Below are 18,184 nucleotides of genomic sequence, written 5' to 3' on the forward strand. Positions count from 1 at the left end.
GTCAAGTTGAAAAAAAGGAAAAGAAGTTCCTATGTACCATGTGAAGGCTCGGCTCTGGCAATAGGCCAGGTGGGCATCCTTTGGTTGTGATCCTGACGATGCATTCATCAGATAAAGGTTACGTAACTGAAGCTGATTTTTCATTTTTGCAGCTTTTTTGCTGTCATTCTGTTCTGGAATCAGTGTGGCGCTTCGATGTGAGTGCCTGAATCAAAACGATAGTTGAGGATTTTTAAAGAATGTTCGAAGTTCATAAAACATCATTATTGAATAAGGTATCTTGAAAGTTATTCGATTTTTTTTGTAAATCCGAACCTCCCTAATAATCAGTCTAATGGAAAGAAGGGCCGTCAAGGTCAGCCATTTAATTTCTGTTTTTTTTATCAGGGGTATTTTGACTAACGCACACCATTGCTTTACTGCTAGCGTTATTCATCAGGTTTGTTATAAAATCTACTCTAGGTTGTAGTTTAAAATAATCGCCGCAGTAAAAGAATAAGCAAAGTGCTTTTTTCCAAAACAGTCATTTATCTTTAATCATTTTCCTTTTCGGATAAATTTAGTTGTGAATTTTACCGTTAAGTTTTGTTTTTAAGACGTTTAAGTCTCTTTCACTATTCCAGTGTTTGGGCAGACTACATTATGTAGATCATCGTTTTATTTAAAACCAGAACAATCAATTCCATTTCAGAGTAATAAAATAAGAAATATAGGGGTTCCCGAGCCACGTTTCAAAACCAATTCATCAGCGTCAGTAGCAAATGTCATGAGTGTCGAATAAATAAGGGAGTGAGAAAACAGGTAGTTTTTTACGTTTTGTTGATTTTCTTTAACTGAGATGGAATTGGAATATTGGTTGCATGAAACATTTGAACTGCTAACGGTTCAATTTACTGTTAAGAAAGAACTAATTGTTTATCACATTCCTTTAGAAGCCTATACTCTAATTTCTAGACTATTTTTAGACACAATTAGTACATTTTAAAAACATATACATTAGTTGCGATACAATAGGCGACGATCGACAAACAGTTGTTATCTTCCACACACCTCGCAAGTGTACGAGCGCGCTAGAAAATCACACTCGAATGAAAACTGATCAAGATATATGGCAACCGCAAATGGGATTTACGTAGAGATAGGGAGCAGAACCGGTCAACAGCGGTGTTTCCTAGCGCCTTCGCCAGCCGGTTGCACCATATCGACCGGTTAGTAATTGGCACTAAACTAACAGTTTGTTTTACTCCATGCAGTTACTTTGCAACTGAAGCAACTAATTGCCTGTTGATTGATCACATGACTTCATTCTGGGGCTCTAGGCTCGGCAGCAGCAGCAGCAACAACTTTTACACTGTTAAGCAGCTCACAAGAACAAAGTTAGTTTACTAATTTTAGTAATTGATATTGACCACCGATGATTTACAGCAGGTTGTGAAATTGCTAGCCAATTGATTGGAAAGATTATTCTTCTATCGTAACAAATAAACCACGAGTCAATCTGGCGGGTAATAATATTGATTCTTTAATTTGCACCGAATTTAAGAGTACAGTTGTTGTAGCCGCGTGTGAAATACGACAAGTCGCGCGTCTGCTGCCTTTGTTGGATTCTGCTATCCAGTTGCATATTTGTTCACCGTTAAGTGGATCGGTCAATTCTGCTGGTGACGTTTTATCATCCCGTTTGAGTGTCATGTTTTAACAGCCGCCGGTAATGTTGTTACCAAGCCGATCAAGTTCAACTGAAGCCACTGTTGTCGACGACAAAGTCCTCTTCGATAACTGCTCTGTGGGGACTCGCTTTCGACGCATTTCTATGACGCGGGTGATGCAGTATTTAGGTATGATATTAACAGAATTGTTAAATAACACTCTGTCATAACGTTTTTGATACACCGCTTAGTATTTATTTCCTATATGATAACATTCACTTAACCTTCATATGAAGACTCAAGTTATTGATGTAGACAAGATTTTGAATTTGTTCATTTGTTCAGATGAATCTGCAACATGAGAATAAAATCAAAGTCTTTAACTAGTTCTTTTTTTCTAGTCTTTAACTAGTACATTTTTTACAGAACAATGAAAAAATTAGAATTTAATTTACGTAGAGGAAATTTTTCCTCGTAATCCAAGCATATTTTTAAGCATGCGTTAATTCTCAGGCTCTCCATTAACCCTGCCTTTACGTTGAATTCTACGGAACCTCGCAAAATACCTCTTGACAAAAATAAGTCCTTCTTACAATAAAACTCGCCACGGGGATATTTTGTTGAAACCTCTCCAGGGAATAGTAATTGGTGATAGTATTGGCAGGAGTCACAGTGGCAGGTCTTTGAACAAATTCGAAAAAAAAAACAAAAATGAGTGAAAATGAGATATAATCACTGTTTTTTATAGTGGCTTTAACCCTTAGGGTCATTCGCCACTCATTTGGTATACTTGTTCTTTATCGAAAAACTTTAGATCCATATTTTTTGTTTAATACTTCTTTTTGAATTAGGATTGTCCAACAAACGACAATCTATGTTTTCAAAAATTTGTTACTTTTAAGTCGTTTGATTGATCCTTAATCTGTCAATGGCAAATTGAAGAAAACTTATAGGCCTTTTAAGGAAAAATAGAAAATCGTCTATCAAAGTACGTTTGTTATATTTTCGTCGTTCTACGGATTTTGGATTGAGCATTATTTAGCAACAATGTGCAAATCGGGGCTCAAAAATTTGAAAAGAACAGTAAATTTTCCTTAGGCTGCTGATTTTTCGATCGTTCCGAACTATTTCATAAGATTGCACGGTACATATAAGTTCTGAAATACATGTTTTTGACCGTCTGGTAATGATGCTTTGAACTTGAATCAAAATTGGTTGAATTTTTGGCAAACATTGAGAATTGACAAAAAATACATAAATTTCTCTTCAAAATGAAACTGGTTGATCTAAAGTTGAGGGAGTTTCAGGTATTTGAAGTTAGGCCTAAAATGGCGATTTTCGATCCTGAACATCATCTAAATTGCCTAACGCAGCAACATTCGAAGAGCTGCCAAAAATTGATATCTCAACGGATTCCCATGAAACTTTGGGGAAATGTTATTCAGTAATTGAAGTAATTAGGATTCAATTTAATTTCTGCCGAACATTTAAAATCAACACCTAATCCATGTCAACTTGAAATCATGTAATCTTGCTAACATTGAAAACAAATAGGAGGTTGTTTATAAGAGACAACTGCAAGGCTTACGTAGAATTACGACAACCTGCCTTATGTCAATGTATTTTTTAATATTTAGCTGGTTTGGGAATACTCACGATTGGGATTAATCAATTTGATGGTGTGAAGCGGTAAACTTCAGTAATATTTATTTTTCGACCCTCTACTAAATGATTGAAGAGACGTGTTTCCAAATTGACTTGAGGTCATTTGAAAATAATGTTGAAGGTTATTGGAACACAGTTGACTGCAACTTCACCGCCAAAATGAAATACGTGGGTTGATCCTGCTCGATAAAAATGTTGTGTCAAATTTCAAAATTTTAATTAGAGGCAAAAATTCATTTTACTGCTTCAATTGAATTGGTTGGTTTCACTTTTTAAAAAGCTGGGAATTAATTGAATTACCATTAGTTTTTGTTTAAACACCTAACCGTCAGCAAAAATATTGTTAATATGGCACTGAATACAAGCGACAAAGCAGCCAAGTCCAAACTTCCGTAAATTTGCTGTTGCCAGGAGACCAAGCTCGCTGGGCCTAAAGTTGAAGCTAAAGCTTTAGTTACGAAATACAGTAGCTCTAGGTGAATTGTTTCATTCCTCTTGCCAAGTATGATTAACAAAAACATTTTTCATAGGGTCAAAAATCACAAGGGTTATATTCAAAGCCACGACCAAAAAGATGACGTAGCACTACCTACAGCTGTTTGTTAGAATAAGTACTTGTATTGTTGCATTCGAGAGTGACCGGATTACCGATCAAGTTCAACTAATGTTACTGCTGTCGACGACAATGTCCTCATCTATAACTGCTCTGTGGGGATTCGCTTTCGACGCATTTCTATGACACGGGTGATGCAATATTTAGGTATGACATTCACAGATTGGTCAAATAACTAATGGCTGTGTGTTGTTAAAATACGGCAGTGCTTTCCACTGGAGAAAGTTACTGGTCAATGCACCTAGCACTGATGCTTCCGCTACCGTACAAAGGCAACATTTTATTGGGGAAGAAGTAGTGCCGCTGCACCTACCACTGACGTTGCTACCACTATCGCTGCTATTACTACTGCTACTGCTAAGTAAAGGCTATCTTTGTCCCAACCAGACCTAATGAGACTGTTATAAGCAGAGGCATGATCTTAGGCTAAATAGTACATTCCCGGTTTACAAACGGGTGACTCTTATATAAGCCGAATATGGCAAAAAATATATATATGTATGCCGACGGACCCGGTGAGCTCTGGATGTGCGGTATTTTGATACACTAGGGGCTTCAAAATTCACAGAAATGTTTAAAAAGCTACAACACAGTGCAACAAACTTTTTGCCTTGGCTTCTACGTATGATTTTTTGATAAAGTTTGATGCGAAAATAAATTCCCCTGAGTTTGAACATGTTTCAACTTAAGAGGTAACAATGGCGCCATTTTGAATAATTGAGAAATCGGAAATTTTCAATGTTTTCTCGACGCCATTTCGTTTTAAGACCAAATATCAAAATTCTAAGAGTTTTTCCACATATTAGCATCTTCTTACTCATCTTTTGAAAAAAAAAAAAAAAAACAGATTAAATCGGACAAAAACTGAGCTCAAAACGGTGATTCTACGAAACCGGTTTTGGCATGGTTTTAGTATATTTCACAAAGCAAAATAGTATCGAGCATGTCTGATCATTGATGGTAATGCGCTAATATCTACAAGTGGTAGTCAAATTTTGTCTTATATTGAGTAAAAAAGTCTAAGAAATCGATTGGTAGTTGTCTGATCTACGTAAAATGTCAGCAACATGTCGATTTTACCCCAATTCCCCTACAATACTAAAATAGGTTTATCTCGATTAACTTATTTGAAATCTGTTTAATGTAATATCGAGTGTATAAGCGATACTAGAAGATACAATGACAATTTGTCTTTACATAATTCTCTCCTTTTTGAGGGGAGGTTTCGTGATTTTTAATGCAAATTATTGGTTTGTTATTAAAATAGCAAGATTTACTATTCATATAGTCTTGGAAGAACAATATTTTGGTATTATTTTTTGTTATTTTACCAACTGTGTAAACCATATTAAGATCAAAGTGAGGTGAATTTCCAATATCTGGTTGTGATTTTATGATGGTTGGTTATACACTAACATCATTTGATTATTGGGTCCGTGTTTAGCATAATTGTTCCGTTGAGCTTCCGTTGGACCCGTATTCAACATAATTGTTCCGAGCTCGTAAATTTCTAGAAGGCACATAAAAATTGAGTTTTGATGAAATTTCGGGTGAATCGACGCGCTGTGATACAATATCGTTAATAAATGACATCATTGCGAATTCCCGATGGGCTTTCAATGTTTGAATGTCGATAAGTCTGCAGTAGTCGTCATAAAGTTTTAGTGGAAATGACGTCCATCGTAGATTACGAGGTACATATAATAGGAAATGATTTTGCACTGATTCTATTCTGTAAGTATTATCCCAGCCTCAGCAGCGAGCGCTGTAGGGACTCCCTGAACAATAGCCTTAGGGTCGGCTTACTAAGGAAATTTCGCGGTTCCAGGAAAATGCTTGTCTGAGTCTCTATGTACACAATTTTCATTACTAGCATTCGTCACCCACTTTCTTATCTCTAGCTAACCTTATTCACTTTCGTTCTTCTCCGGGGCCCCCTTTTACCGTCAGCGCACAGTCCACCTTCTCGTTGCACCTGGTTCCTGCACACCCACGTTCTGTCCGGCGTCGACTTGCGGCCTTTGCCGCCAAAATGGCTCCTAATCGGCGTCCTCAGTCACCGGCGAAGGGTCCAATGGGATTCTCGGCGTACTCGTGTTTAATCCAAAACAGCGGGGTTCTGGGAAATAAGCGTTGCTTTTTTTAGCCTGATTGGCTAACTGGTGACGAGGCAATTGTTACGGGACAAGGAGAGTGCCTTACCTACTGTTCACTATAGCCACACACTTTTTACTGTCTCCTTAGAGTCGCTTGTCTTCTTGGTTTCTAATTTTCCGCAGGTCGTGACCGTTTAATTCGGAATCTGGTTACTGAGTAAGTGTAGTGGCTACAGCAGGTCATTCCTCCTTGCCCTAAGACGTTGGCCTCGTCTAAATTTTCGCGCCAATAATCGTAGCCGCGCTTTTTCCCCATCTGTTATTTATATTTTCGCCTGCTCTATATTGGGTGCTGGTGTCTGGAAAACCGATGGGTGGTGGGCTGCGTGCTTTAGGGTGCGGTGGACTAACTCTGACCTATCTGTGCAGGTGCGTGGGGGTGTGACAGCAACTCACGACAAACCCTTCCTGTAGATCTTGCATTGCATTTCCAATGCCAGCGGTTCATAACTCTCAGCAATCCCTACCACCTTCATTGCTTAAGCTAGCAATGCTTACAATTCTGTCTACATGTGTCTACATGTGCAAAAAACGGAGACCATACAATGCTACGCTACAGTATTCTAATGGTGACCTGACATAGGTATTATAAGGTGTTTTAATTGTGTATGGATCTTGGATTTTAAAGCAGAAACGTTTTATAAAACTGAACATGTTGCTAACCTCTTTGATAACATTGATGAGCATGTTGCTAGCCTCATTGATAATAATCTTTGCTATGTTTCTTTTTCTGCCAAAAGCCATTGAACTATATTTTTTACGTTTAGCTGAAGATGGCTTTTTTACAACGTTTTGTCTCGTTACGAAAAATGTTTACATCAACATCGTTTTCCATTTCAATTAAAAGTTTCATGACGTTGGCATAAGTAGGAGTTTTTACATGTTTTAGAACAGAGGAAATGTCGTTTACAAAAAATTTAAATAGTAGAGGGCCCAAGTGAGAGCTTTGAGGAGCTGCTGAGGTTACCTGAATAAGTTTCCTCAATGGATGAATACCTATTTTTCGTAACTTGAAGAGAAACAGGAGTATATCAATGCGATCAAAAGCTCTGCTGAAGTCAGCATACAAGGTTTCAAAGTAATTTCCTTTATCCATTGCGTTTAAAGTGAAGTTAATAAACTCGAGTAAGTTAGTTGTTGTTGAGTGCCTTTCGAAAAATAGTGTTGCGTTGGAGTAATCCTATTTTTTATTTGCTGGAATAACTTTTTGTTAACTATTGCTTCATAAAGCATAAGTATACAAGAAAGAATGGCTATGCCTCGATAGTTGCTAGTTAATGTTACTACTACTGCAAATGTTTCGTTTTCTCTTCAAATCCGTCGTCTACAAGGCTCCCATCCCTACTAAGATTTCGCTTATATAACATTTTATAGACATGTGTCGTCTGTGTTTGGAATATATCATTGCGGGGACGCGATTGGTTGAATTATAATCAAGTTGGTTATTTCACTGTTTGTTATTCCACATGTTTCAAAATATGTTTTGATAAACTAGAGTAATTTGATCTCTATCCAACAAGAAATCAATGACCAAAGACCGTTCAGCGGTAATAAATTTATAAGTATTTGGAACCTATCATTCTATCGTTTATTCCATTCTTGATTTTATGGCATGCTACCCTATTAAAGTAAGACGTAATTCTACGTTAAAAATTCGCTTAACAAAAAATGAAAACAAAATAATTAAAACTGCATAATTACTTCTAAGAAACATTAATCGCTGAGTTGCTGAATACTGCAACTTTCGTAGTACTTGGATTTTGGAGATAAATTTAGTTCATATTTCCAACCATACTGTCCCAAAACCAAAGCCCGTGACTTCCTAAACAACTTTGCTGTTGACCCCACCAGTCTAGCCACCACATTGTGGCAGAATTCCGACTACAGCCAAGGTAACCATAAGCCTTTGTCCACAACTCTCTAGGTTGTCGGGTTCACGAGACAGTTACAGCTAGGAAACTTCCTCATCTCATAAATTTCTAAGTCTTAGAAAATTAATTTTTTCATAGATTTTTTTTAGAGTACACCAGATCCTGACGTTTTATGCATTTCTAAGACATTTTTCAAGAACAAAATTTCGAGATTCGAATTTCATGGTCAAAAAAGTAAAATTTTGACCGCTTTGGGGCACGCGTTTCCGAAGTCCGACAGAGCTGACATTTTGGGGATTTATTCAAGAAGACGAAATTTTTATGTCCTTGCGCTAAACGAAATACGAAGGTCAAATTTGTTCTATTGGCACCCTAGTAACCACGCATTGATATACTGCTGGCTGGTGTCCTAGAATAAATACTTGGGCCTGTGAATCCGGCTCCTATATATTTATTTATAAATTAACCATCTGTGTAGAAGCTAACTGAACCTGCGAAAATTCTGGGAAAACCTAGTTCTCACCGTTAGGTTACTTTTATTCTGAAGAAAGTTTCGGAATTCGGTTTCAACTTTACTCAAATTTAGTTGCTCATTTCTAGTCTATTTGGAAATTTTTCACTATTCACAGGTGTCTTATTAGATCAGCCTACAACCGTTATGTTTGCCCTTTCGCCTGCAGTTTGACCACCCGAAGAAGTGAAAGAAGTGGAAGCATTGCTACTAGGGCTTTCGAAAGCGTATTTCTCGCAGCTCCACAGATCGATGCTCTTGTATTCCATCCATTTTCCGATGACTCGTGTAGTAGGAAGTAATATGTTGCCCATCCCTCATTAGATTTATGGATAACGATCAGGCTAGAACCTGGGATTCAGTCGCAGTCACATTTGAGGCTTATTTTTTTGGTTTGGTTCTGGGCCTCATTCTGCGTTTTCACGTTTGATACCCGCGTCTTGATTGGACAACTCTTGTAATATGTATCTTTAGGACTTACTCTATTAACAAGCCACTCATGATCTTGTTTTTTTTTGCAAAATATTAAAAAAAAAACACTCATTAGCAAGCATCAGTAAATCGTGAACATGACGGAAAAAGATGGTGCAACGAAATTTCTTCTCTTTTCGTTATTCTAACACACAGTCTAACTTGCATACAAGATACAACCCATGCGATGTTTCGACGTTTTGTCTCGACTGGTAGAGCTGGTAGATCCATTGATACTGAAAGCTTTCAATAAAGCATAAAAGCATTCCGCGATCCTCGTAGAAAGCTGTCTGAGTGGAACAGCTATGCTAACATAAACACGTGCCACACTGCAAAGATAATGCAAGTTTCTTTCCTTTAGGTGCCGCTTGGCGTCAATCAGCCGTGCCTACAAGCAATTGGATGGGTTCCGTCACCCAGAGCAACCCTTCGGTTTGTTATTTTTGTATTGATATTTTTTTCCGTTGAAGTAACATTTTGTTTGTCAATTCAGTTACGTTCTGCTGAAAAATAATACCAAAAAATGGTCCGTGAAGGTGGCGAAGATTTGTTTGGCCCGAAAAAGTAAGTACCTACTGTCTTTGAGAATGACGATCCGATTCCACATGAAAGATTTTCCCCACAGGATGACGAAAAAATCCATCGTCGAGTCGTGCAAGAAGAACAAACTGTACATAACGCCTCACCTGAATGATATCCTTTATTTGCACTACTCCGGTTAGTAAAATCAATAGATTTGATATTGTAGTTGTTCGAAAGTATGTGTTCTAGGATACAATGCAATAGAATCGCTGGAGGAATATGTTGGCCTCAAGTGCCTCTGGTTAGAGTGCAATGCTATTTCGGAAATCGGTGGTTTGGAGAAGCAAACCGAGCTGAAGTGCTTGTACTTACAAAACAATTTGATCACGGTAGGTGTATTTTAGGGGTGCCGCATGGCACGTGTATAATTGTCGATTGAATGGCGTCCGTTTTTTTTTTATAGAAAATTGAAAATTTGGATAAATGTAAAAAGCTAGATACCCTGAACCTGTCTCACAACCATATCAATAAGATTGAGAACTGTGGTCATGGTAAGTACTGTTTGTGTAGTTTTCGCTAGTGAGAATTTGAATATCGTCCGTTTCATTTCACTCAGAAATACTTCCCGTCCTCAATACGCTGAACATATCGCATAACTATTTGAAAACGACAGAAAGCTTGGATCAGCTGCGTTACTGTTACTATATTTCGGTTTTGGATATTTCACACAACCGAATCGAAGATATTGCTGTTGTAAAGGTCACCACCAACGATATAAACTTGAATAGTATATATCTGACTACCATGAATCGTTTACTTTCAGATATTGGGTGATATGAAAGAATTACGCGTGCTTACTCTAACCGGAAATCCAGTAGTAAATGAAATTCCATCCTACAGGAAAACTCTGATACTTGAATGTGTAAGTTTAATTAAGGTTTACAATGGGAGATTTTCATTACTCTATGAATTTTTACTTACGTAGAAATCTCTCACGTATTTGGACTCACGACCAGTCTTCGATCGTGATCGAGCTTGCGCGGAAGCTTGGTTTGTAGATGGTATCATAACAAATTAAATGATGACTAACATTTAATTGATTCCTAGGAAACGTGGTGGTTACGATGCGGAGCGTAAGGAATTTCAACGATGGAAAAGGGAAGAGCAGAAGAAAATTCGACGAGGTATCAACGGTAAGACTTCAAAGCTGAATATTAATTGCCTATTAATGAATCGTATTCCTTGGCAGCAACTCTTCGAATGCGCCATCGCGGCGGCGGAGAGCCGGAGCTGGTAAGAAAGAATGTTCCTTCTCATTTTATTTTAGACCTTTCAACGTATTTATTTCGGCTTTCAGCTAAACACAAGTAGTGACGAGGAAGGAGAGACGGCGACGCCTTCCAAAGACAAAACCAAAGATTTCGAACAGCTGCCGGAGATCAACCAAAAAAGTAATGAACAAGCATGGAACGAGGTTGAGCGACTTTTTTGCAAAACTCCTAGTACTACCGGATCGATGGAGATCTTTCAACGATTCACACCCAATAGAGAGGACGTAAAGGAGAGCAACGATATATTGAGCGAAACAAAATATGAGGTGAAAGAGGAAGAACCTCCTCTTGATCCTGTGTGTTATCAACCCAGAAAAAAATTAATTGAAGAGATATCTTCGGAGGACGAAGGACCCGTTGTGGATAAAGCTTGTCAGCAGTATGTAAGTGATGTTGGGGTTGAAGACGTGGAAGATCCTGTTCCCGTTTGTTATCAGCCGAGAAAAAAGTTAATTGAAGAGATACTTTCAGAAGATGAGAAGCCCGTTGTTGATTTACCCCACGAACAGTCAATTTTAAGCGCTCAAGAGACCAAACATCCTTTGGAAATATTGAAGCCTTTACGTTCTTTAATTGCTGAATCTCCATCGGATGATTTTCCTGTTTCAAATTACGGCTCTACAGATGATCAGCATGCACTCGTCGAAGAAGTTTCTGACGAACAACCTGTAGCTTCTCCAAATCTGGCAAAAGTAGAGAAGACTGAGCTGGATGACGACAGATTGAATGTGGTAATCGAGAGTAATGCAGATATTTGCATTACTATGGAATCTAAAGAGGGAGAACTAATCAGCCGAGTTGAGTCGCAATCGCCGATAGTAGACGACGTGCAAACCTTAATCTCCCTGTCCATCAACCACGAAGACACAGATTCAGAATCGACCATTGAGACAAGCGAACGAAACCACGACGAAGAAACCAAAAGCATTTCCTCCGATACGGACTCTTCAGAGGGGAAGGATATGTTTGACCAAATCGTACCAAAAAAGAATCGAAAGCTAGCCATGAACTACAGAGCGAGTCCAACCAGTTCCAGTTCGGAATCCGAGCAAGATGAGAAGGTGGAACAGTTCCCGAAAAGTCTCATGCGCGAGAAGTCAATTGCTCAATACATCGATGAGTACAAGGAGTTCTTCCGTTCCGCCAATGTGTTGGATTCACTACCGGATGAACATCAAAAGACGCATACCGAAGTGATACGTCCACAGACAGCAAAAACTGTGCGTACAAATCCAGTCGTTTACGACGGCGTTTTTAAGGCTATGGAACAAAACTCAAATGAAGCTAAAATTGCTGAAGTTAGAAGGGAAGTCGCCGCCTCAAAGCAAACACTTATTGATCGGTTACTTGAGCAGCAGAACTCGGTCGATATGAATGTGGAACAGCACTTGATATCAATTGGAGGGCATAAATATGATTTTAACGAGTATAGATTAGACACATTTCGTAAGGATCAAGAAAAGTTGCAGGGTTTAATCGACCGGGTGAATGCACAGAAAGATCGATACAATGCTCATATTGATCAGATACACAGTCAGTTGGAGAATATCATGGAAGATTATGGACAGATCAGTGAGAAACTTAAAAAGATGGACGATTTTGTTCAAAGCATTGCTGAAGAAGAGATTCCGCCTTCTGACGCTCCGGAAGATTTGGAGTCTTTGAAGGTTGAAAATATTGATGAAGAGATTCAGCACGAGAATGTCGTTGAAATCGAGAATGAAACCCAGAAATTCATCGAAAATGTTATAAACAACGATTGTCAAACTGATCCAGTCAATGATTCGGCGGGCTCTTCCTCGGAAGATTCCACAGATGCAGAACAGTTCAGTCAACCGGACCATAACCTATTGGAGCTCCTCACGTCTCCGAAGCCTGTTCCTTTCATGGAACCTGAGCTTGATCCAGGGGTTGTGAATCAGTTCACTGAAGATCCAGTTTACCAGAAATTCATTGAGATTCAACAGGAAATAGATCAGCTCACGGAAGATGAGCTGTACAACGTCGTAACGGAGGCAGCAGGTGAACTCTCAGACGATCCATCAATTGGTCAGTGCATGAATCGGGCGGTTGATCAATATTGGAAGCGGTATGACGATGTCGAGGATTTTCGCAAGAATGTTAACCTTGATGGCCATCCAATCATTCAGAAGTTTCGGCAATTCATTCGCTGCCACGATGAGAAACAGGAAAATGAAGCGACATCCGAAACGGTTGCTAACCTTGATAAGGTCTGCCGTAAGCTGGAACGTCGTCTGTCGAACCAATTGTTTGACGAATATTTAGTGTTGAGTCGTAAAGTTAGTATCGCCACTCTCGGAGGAGAGTCAAGTGCGAACGAAGTTGAACTTATAGAGGTTCAAGAAAATTTGCTACCCGCATCCGATGTGGTTTCAGAGAGGACAACTGCATGGGATGAGGTGAAAAATGATAATTTTGAGGAAAATGATGACAAGGTGGTTCAGAATCAGGAACCTTCTGTGGAAATTGCGGAACAGGAAGATACTGAGTCTAAGCCTATTGATTTGGAATCTGAAAATAATAAAATTAACATAGAGGTTCTCGTTGTTGCGTCTGTAGAAAACTGTGATGTCAATGGTGATAATTTGTAACTTGTAATTTCTTTTTCTGTAGTAAGTAGCGTCTACATTTAATAAATGCACATTTGAGTCTTACATACACTAGTTAAAAAGATGTTTTATTTGGTTTTGCAGTCTCGATGGTGTGGATGCATTCCGATCAGTACTCGATAGTCACGCATTTAGTTTTGAGGTATTCATTCAAGGCGTCTTTTCCTGAAAAATTACAATTATATCAACGATATTTCAAATTGTACAATAATTTCAGTATCATACCTAGATCCTTTCCAAACCCACTTTGTTTGAAACCTCCGAAAGGGGCAGCTACGTCGGTTTTGTTGTAGGTGTTTACAAATACTGTTCCTGCTTCCACCTTTTCCGCGAACAACAGAGCCTTTTGTACGTCTTTGGTAAAAACTCCACTGGCTAATCCGTACTCAGTGTTATTAGCGCGTTGTACAAGCGCGTCGAAGTCACTGCTGTGAAATTTGGAAATCACCATGACCGGACCAAAAGATTCCTCCTGGGCAATGAACATTCCATCGTCTACTTCGGTGAAAACCGTTGGTTCGAAGAAAAATCCTTTCCTGTTTGGCACACGTCGACCACCGATTACTAGCTTTGCTCCTTCCTTCACACCTATCTCGCAGTACTCGATCAGTTTATCCAAGTGGGCCTTGTGATTCTGAGGTCCATGGGCCGTTGCTCGATTCAGCGGATCACCGATGGCCATTGTCTTAATATTCTTCACAACTCTTCGTACGAACTCATCATGGATCTTGTCCTCAACGAACAATCGCCCAGCTGCGATACAATTTTCTCCCTTGTTGAAGAAAACCGATGACATTCCTAACCGAACAGCTTTGTCCAGGTCACAGTCAGCAAAGATAATCAAGGGACTCTTGCCACCTAGTTCTAATGAGCATTTTTTCAGGTTAGATTGCGCGCAGGATGCCATGATTTGCTTTCCAATGGGTGTCGACCCAGTGAAACCAAGCTTTCGTATTAGTGGATGTTCACATATTGCTTGACCTGCAATGGATCCACTTCCCGTAACGACATTAATTACTCCTGGAGGAAAGCCAGCTTTCACGGTTAGCTCAGCAAACTTCAGCGCCGTAAGTGGGCAAACTTGAGCAGGTTTAATAACTACAGTGTTCCCTGCTGCTATACAAGCGGCCATCTTCCATGATAACATCATCAATGGATAGTTCCACGGGGTGATCAATCCACAAACTCCCAGCGGTTCACGCTTGGTAATGGTGAGGACATGATTCGGTTTTGCTGGATTCACTGGAATAGTAGATCCTTCGATTTTGTCTGTCCATCCGGCATAGTATCGCCAAGCATCAATCGACATTCCGACATGAGTTTTCAGTGCTAGTGTGTAAACTGCTCCCGAATCTACCGCCTCGATGGTCGCCAGTTCTTCCTTGTGCTGTTCCATGAGGTCCGCTAGTTTGTACATAAGCTGGCCCCTTTCTCTAGCCGAAACCTGATTCCAAGAACCTTTAAAGGCTTCGTAAGCACTGCCTACTGCATAATCCACGTCCGCTTTAGACGCGTCCGCTACTTTGCAGATAACCTCCTCCGTGGTTGGATTCACTATATCCAAAGTTTTCCTATTTTCAGCGTCAATAAATTGTCCATTAACGAACATTTGAGTTGGAACTGAAATAACTTTTTTGTTCTCTCGTAGTACTACTGCGTCAAATACAGGACCAGTAGATGCTGCAGTTGAACCGCTTCGAGTTCGAGTGATCACCTCATGAATGAACTCCGCGAAATTAGGAGCCATAAAGACATTTTCATTTTCCAGCGGAACTTCCAGTGCATCCTTAACCTCTTCTACCAATCGAACCACATCCATTGAACCAGCACCACAAGCGAAAAAGTCAGTGTCGGCCTCGATTTCTACCTTCAGAATAGCCTTCCAAATGTTTCTAACCACATTCTCCATCTCCAGTTCGTGTTCACTTAGTTCCAAGGGGACAATTTTTTTACCGGCCTGTGTAAACCACTGGCTAGCCTGAATCATTTTATTTCCTTTCTTCAAACGCTTGACCTTTACCAACCGTCCATCGCTTCCGGTGAGAAAGATACCATCACGATCTACAAAAGCTGGACTGCCAGCACCTTGAAATCGAATCATCTTGGCCCTATCCAGGGCCACTGGACCACACAGCGATGCTCCAAACAAGCGAACAGGACTTTTACTTCCGTCTTCTTCCTCAATTAAAGCTATAGCCCCAGGTACGGAATCTAAACCGCGAATAAAATTGAATATTCGCTCCGCTGACTGATTCAGATTAATGTACTGATTTTCCTCTCGGAACAACGCAGGATCGTAGCTTGCACCGATTTCGGTTTGTGGTATCTTTGGAGCGGTTCCTTCCGCAATCATATCGACAGCTTCCGCCATAGCCGTCACACCCTCCGGATAGAGAAACCGTTTGTACAGCGAATCCAGTGTATCATCACCTTCGACTGCACATTGTCTCTGCAGGAGAATCGGTCCCGTGTCTAAACCGTCATCAGCCCAGAAAATAGAAAACCCGGCCGTATTGTCACCCTCGATCAACGTCCACGAAATAGCACTAGCTCCACGATGTCGCGGTAAGATCGACGGATGATAACAAATGCTTCCAAACTTGGCACCGTCTATAACCTCCATGGGGATAAACTGGCTGCAGAAGGGCAGCACATTGAGAGTCGCTCCAACTGATTTGTACTTTTCCAGCACCTCCGGAATCGGTGCCCCTTTTCGCCGCCAGGCGGAAAACTTATACACCGGAATACCATACTGTTGAGCGGTAGTCGCTAAAATGTCCTCCCGGTTTCCTTTGTCGGCAATCGTGAAAACACCAACAACAATGTGGTGATGCTCGAGCAGCACTTCCAGCACCTCGGCGGCGAAGTTGCTCTGGCCGATTATCGCTATCTTGAGGTCCTCCGTGTGACCGCCGCTGTTCCCGTTGAGCTGTGAAAAGAAAGCGATAACGTGCGTGTGAAAGTGGATTCTAAAACACGGGAGAAAGAATATGGGTCGTCATATGGGGCAAGCGATAGCAAAGTAATGGCACCTTTCCTCTGATTAGGCTAGGCGCGTGTGATGGTAAACAAGTTGGGAGTTATTTTTGGAATTGGACTGATTATGCAAGATCCTTCTGCTTTTATTACTTTCACAGGATGGTTTGTCGTCGGAGTTCAAACCCACAATCGTGCTCCTGTTTTATAAACGCTTTTGAATGATCTTTTTTTTACTCATCATTTTAATATTCATTTCATTTTCATATTTTAATATTACTTTTTACTTGAACAAGATCACAAATCATGATATTCTCAAGTACAATATCGCACGCTTAGCCTTGGGGCTAATAGCAGTCTCGATCAACTAGATTAGTTGAGAGAATTCGTTATAGATATTGTTTTTGGCACATTTTGTATGTGTAGGATAAGTACAACGATACACCGTGCCCCAGTGCTGAGTCGAGAAAATTTCCAGTTCTAAAAGATCCTCGGCTCGATCGTGAATCGAACCCAATATCACAACCGTGTGGGAGAGCTAGCCGACCGACAACGCTAACCACAGAGCCACGGGGACCACACGGGGATTCTCAAGTATCTACATTAAATGTTTGCTCGTTTACTACACATAGAACAGCTATTCAAACACTTGTGGAGTACCTCAAGGAACCAACTGAAAACTTATTTGGAGTTTATATGTATTTTGATGGTATTTAGGATTGATGGCCTGCGATTTTGACACGTTTAATCACTGTGGTTCATTTGTTAATCATACGTTTATTTTTAGAAATCCACAGGACATCTCACGTAACACATTATTATGATGAAAATAATCCTTCATGTGTGATCACCACTTGTGAGAACTTATTATTTATATTATTCAATACACGTAGATTACATAACAAAACCAGACAAGATCTTCACATAATCAACGCATATGCATCATATGCTTGAATGATAATTATTTTAACATTGCACAACTGGTTTCATACTAACATGGCCATTAGCTTCCACTGATTTATTTTCCGCACTCATTTTGTTTTACTACTGAACTAGAACATAAAAGCAAAAAGCCTAGTCCAACTAACAGCTCATTTAGAACTATCAAATTCTATTTATAAAAACATCCACTAGGCGGCAGCACAGAGCACAGCACAGAAAACTGATCCTCTCGAACGAACACTTTACCGTTGACTGATCCACTAACCTGACCGAGGGCCGGCATTTATACAGCTTCCACCGGCACGGGCCACTGGCCGACGGAATGCTGGTCATAATAATATACATACCTTATCAATTTCGCTTGTTCGATGCTCGGGGCAGCCATACTAAAGTAGACACGCTGTGCACCACCGTAAACACACACTCTCTATAACACAAAACAGACAAAAGTGATGTCTGATAGGGTTTATTTTGAATAGAATTTCACCTTAGACTTTCCCGCTTCCGTTGTGTTGAGTTGAGACGAAACTAATCACGGGAGGGTATCAAATTTTGCGTCTCCATTTCAACGTAAGGACAAAACACGCAGTCATTAATGGATGGACTGCGGAAGAGCGGCATATGTTGGATCGATCGCACACCGTTGTTTCGATCAGCTCTTGCCGTATGCACGTATAACAATCAACCGCTTTCATAAAACATATTTTTTTAGTTCAAGGCATCTTTCAAAATTGTGGATAGTGTTTTGGGCTTTAAATAGAGCATATATCAAAAGCGTATTTGGACAATTAGACGACTTTTGGTGTAGAACTACTTCTAAAGTAAAGCTCCAGTTTACTTTAAACGG

At 39.9% G+C, this 18,184-nt stretch overlaps 2 protein-coding genes across 3 annotated transcripts; one reads left to right on the plus strand and one right to left on the minus strand.

Annotated features, from left to right (window-relative positions):
* Positions 1–1,665: 1,665 nt before the first annotated feature.
* On the plus strand, positions 1,666–13,460 carry LOC129732212 (dynein axonemal assembly factor 1 homolog). 2 transcript variants are annotated; one of them, XM_055692860.1, is made up of 12 exons: positions 1,666–1,838; positions 9,298–9,368; positions 9,430–9,500; positions 9,562–9,653; positions 9,708–9,847; positions 9,922–10,009; positions 10,075–10,217; positions 10,282–10,380; positions 10,444–10,508; positions 10,566–10,651; positions 10,708–10,751; positions 10,816–13,460. In XM_055692860.1, the coding sequence occupies exons 3-12, from the start codon at positions 9,460–9,462 to the stop codon at positions 13,399–13,401; spliced, it is 3,384 nt and encodes a 1,127-aa protein (XP_055548835.1). In that variant the 5' UTR covers positions 1,666–1,838; positions 9,298–9,368; positions 9,430–9,459; the 3' UTR covers positions 13,402–13,460. The 2 variants fall into 2 exon arrangements, with proteins under 2 accessions (XP_055548835.1, XP_055548833.1); XM_055692858.1 differs by lacking the exons at positions 1,666–1,838; positions 9,298–9,368 and having other exon boundaries at positions 9,381–9,500.
* On the minus strand, positions 13,382–17,589 carry LOC129732213 (cytosolic 10-formyltetrahydrofolate dehydrogenase). Its single transcript, XM_055692861.1, has 3 exons — positions 17,392–17,589; positions 13,645–16,348; positions 13,382–13,584 (listed from the first exon to the last, which is right to left on the minus strand). The coding sequence occupies exons 1-3, from the start codon at positions 17,428–17,430 to the stop codon at positions 13,529–13,531; spliced, it is 2,799 nt and encodes a 932-aa protein (XP_055548836.1). The 5' UTR covers positions 17,431–17,589; the 3' UTR covers positions 13,382–13,528.
* Between the last annotated feature and the right edge of the window lie 595 nt (positions 17,590–18,184).

Source organism: Wyeomyia smithii, chromosome 3, assembly GCF_029784165.1.
Source record: "Wyeomyia smithii strain HCP4-BCI-WySm-NY-G18 chromosome 3, ASM2978416v1, whole genome shotgun sequence".
NCBI classification, from domain to species: Eukaryota; Metazoa; Arthropoda; class Insecta; order Diptera; family Culicidae; genus Wyeomyia; species Wyeomyia smithii.

Excerpts from the sequence above, each read along its gene's own strand:
- LOC129732212 (XM_055692860.1), top strand. The coding sequence starts at position 9,460 with ATGGTCCGTGAAGGTGGCGAAGATTTGTTTGGCCCGAAAAA. Across the intron at positions 9,848-9,921 it reads TACAAAACAATTTGATCACG|AAAATTGAAAATTTGGATAA; the intron begins GTAGGTGTATTT and ends TTTTTTTTATAG. Across the intron at positions 10,652-10,707 it reads AATTCGACGAGGTATCAACG|CAACTCTTCGAATGCGCCAT; the intron begins GTAAGACTTCAA and ends ATTCCTTGGCAG.
- LOC129732213 (XM_055692861.1), bottom strand. The coding sequence starts at position 17,430 with ATGAGTGCGGAAAATAAATCAGTGGAAGCTAATGGCCAT. Across the intron at positions 16,349-17,391 it reads CAGTGGAAGCTAATGGCCAT|CTCAACGGGAACAGCGGCGG; the intron begins GTTAGTATGAAA and ends TTCTTTTCACAG. Across the intron at positions 13,585-13,644 it reads TGGGTTTGGAAAGGATCTAG|GAAAAGACGCCTTGAATGAA; the intron begins GTATGATACTGA and ends GTAATTTTTCAG.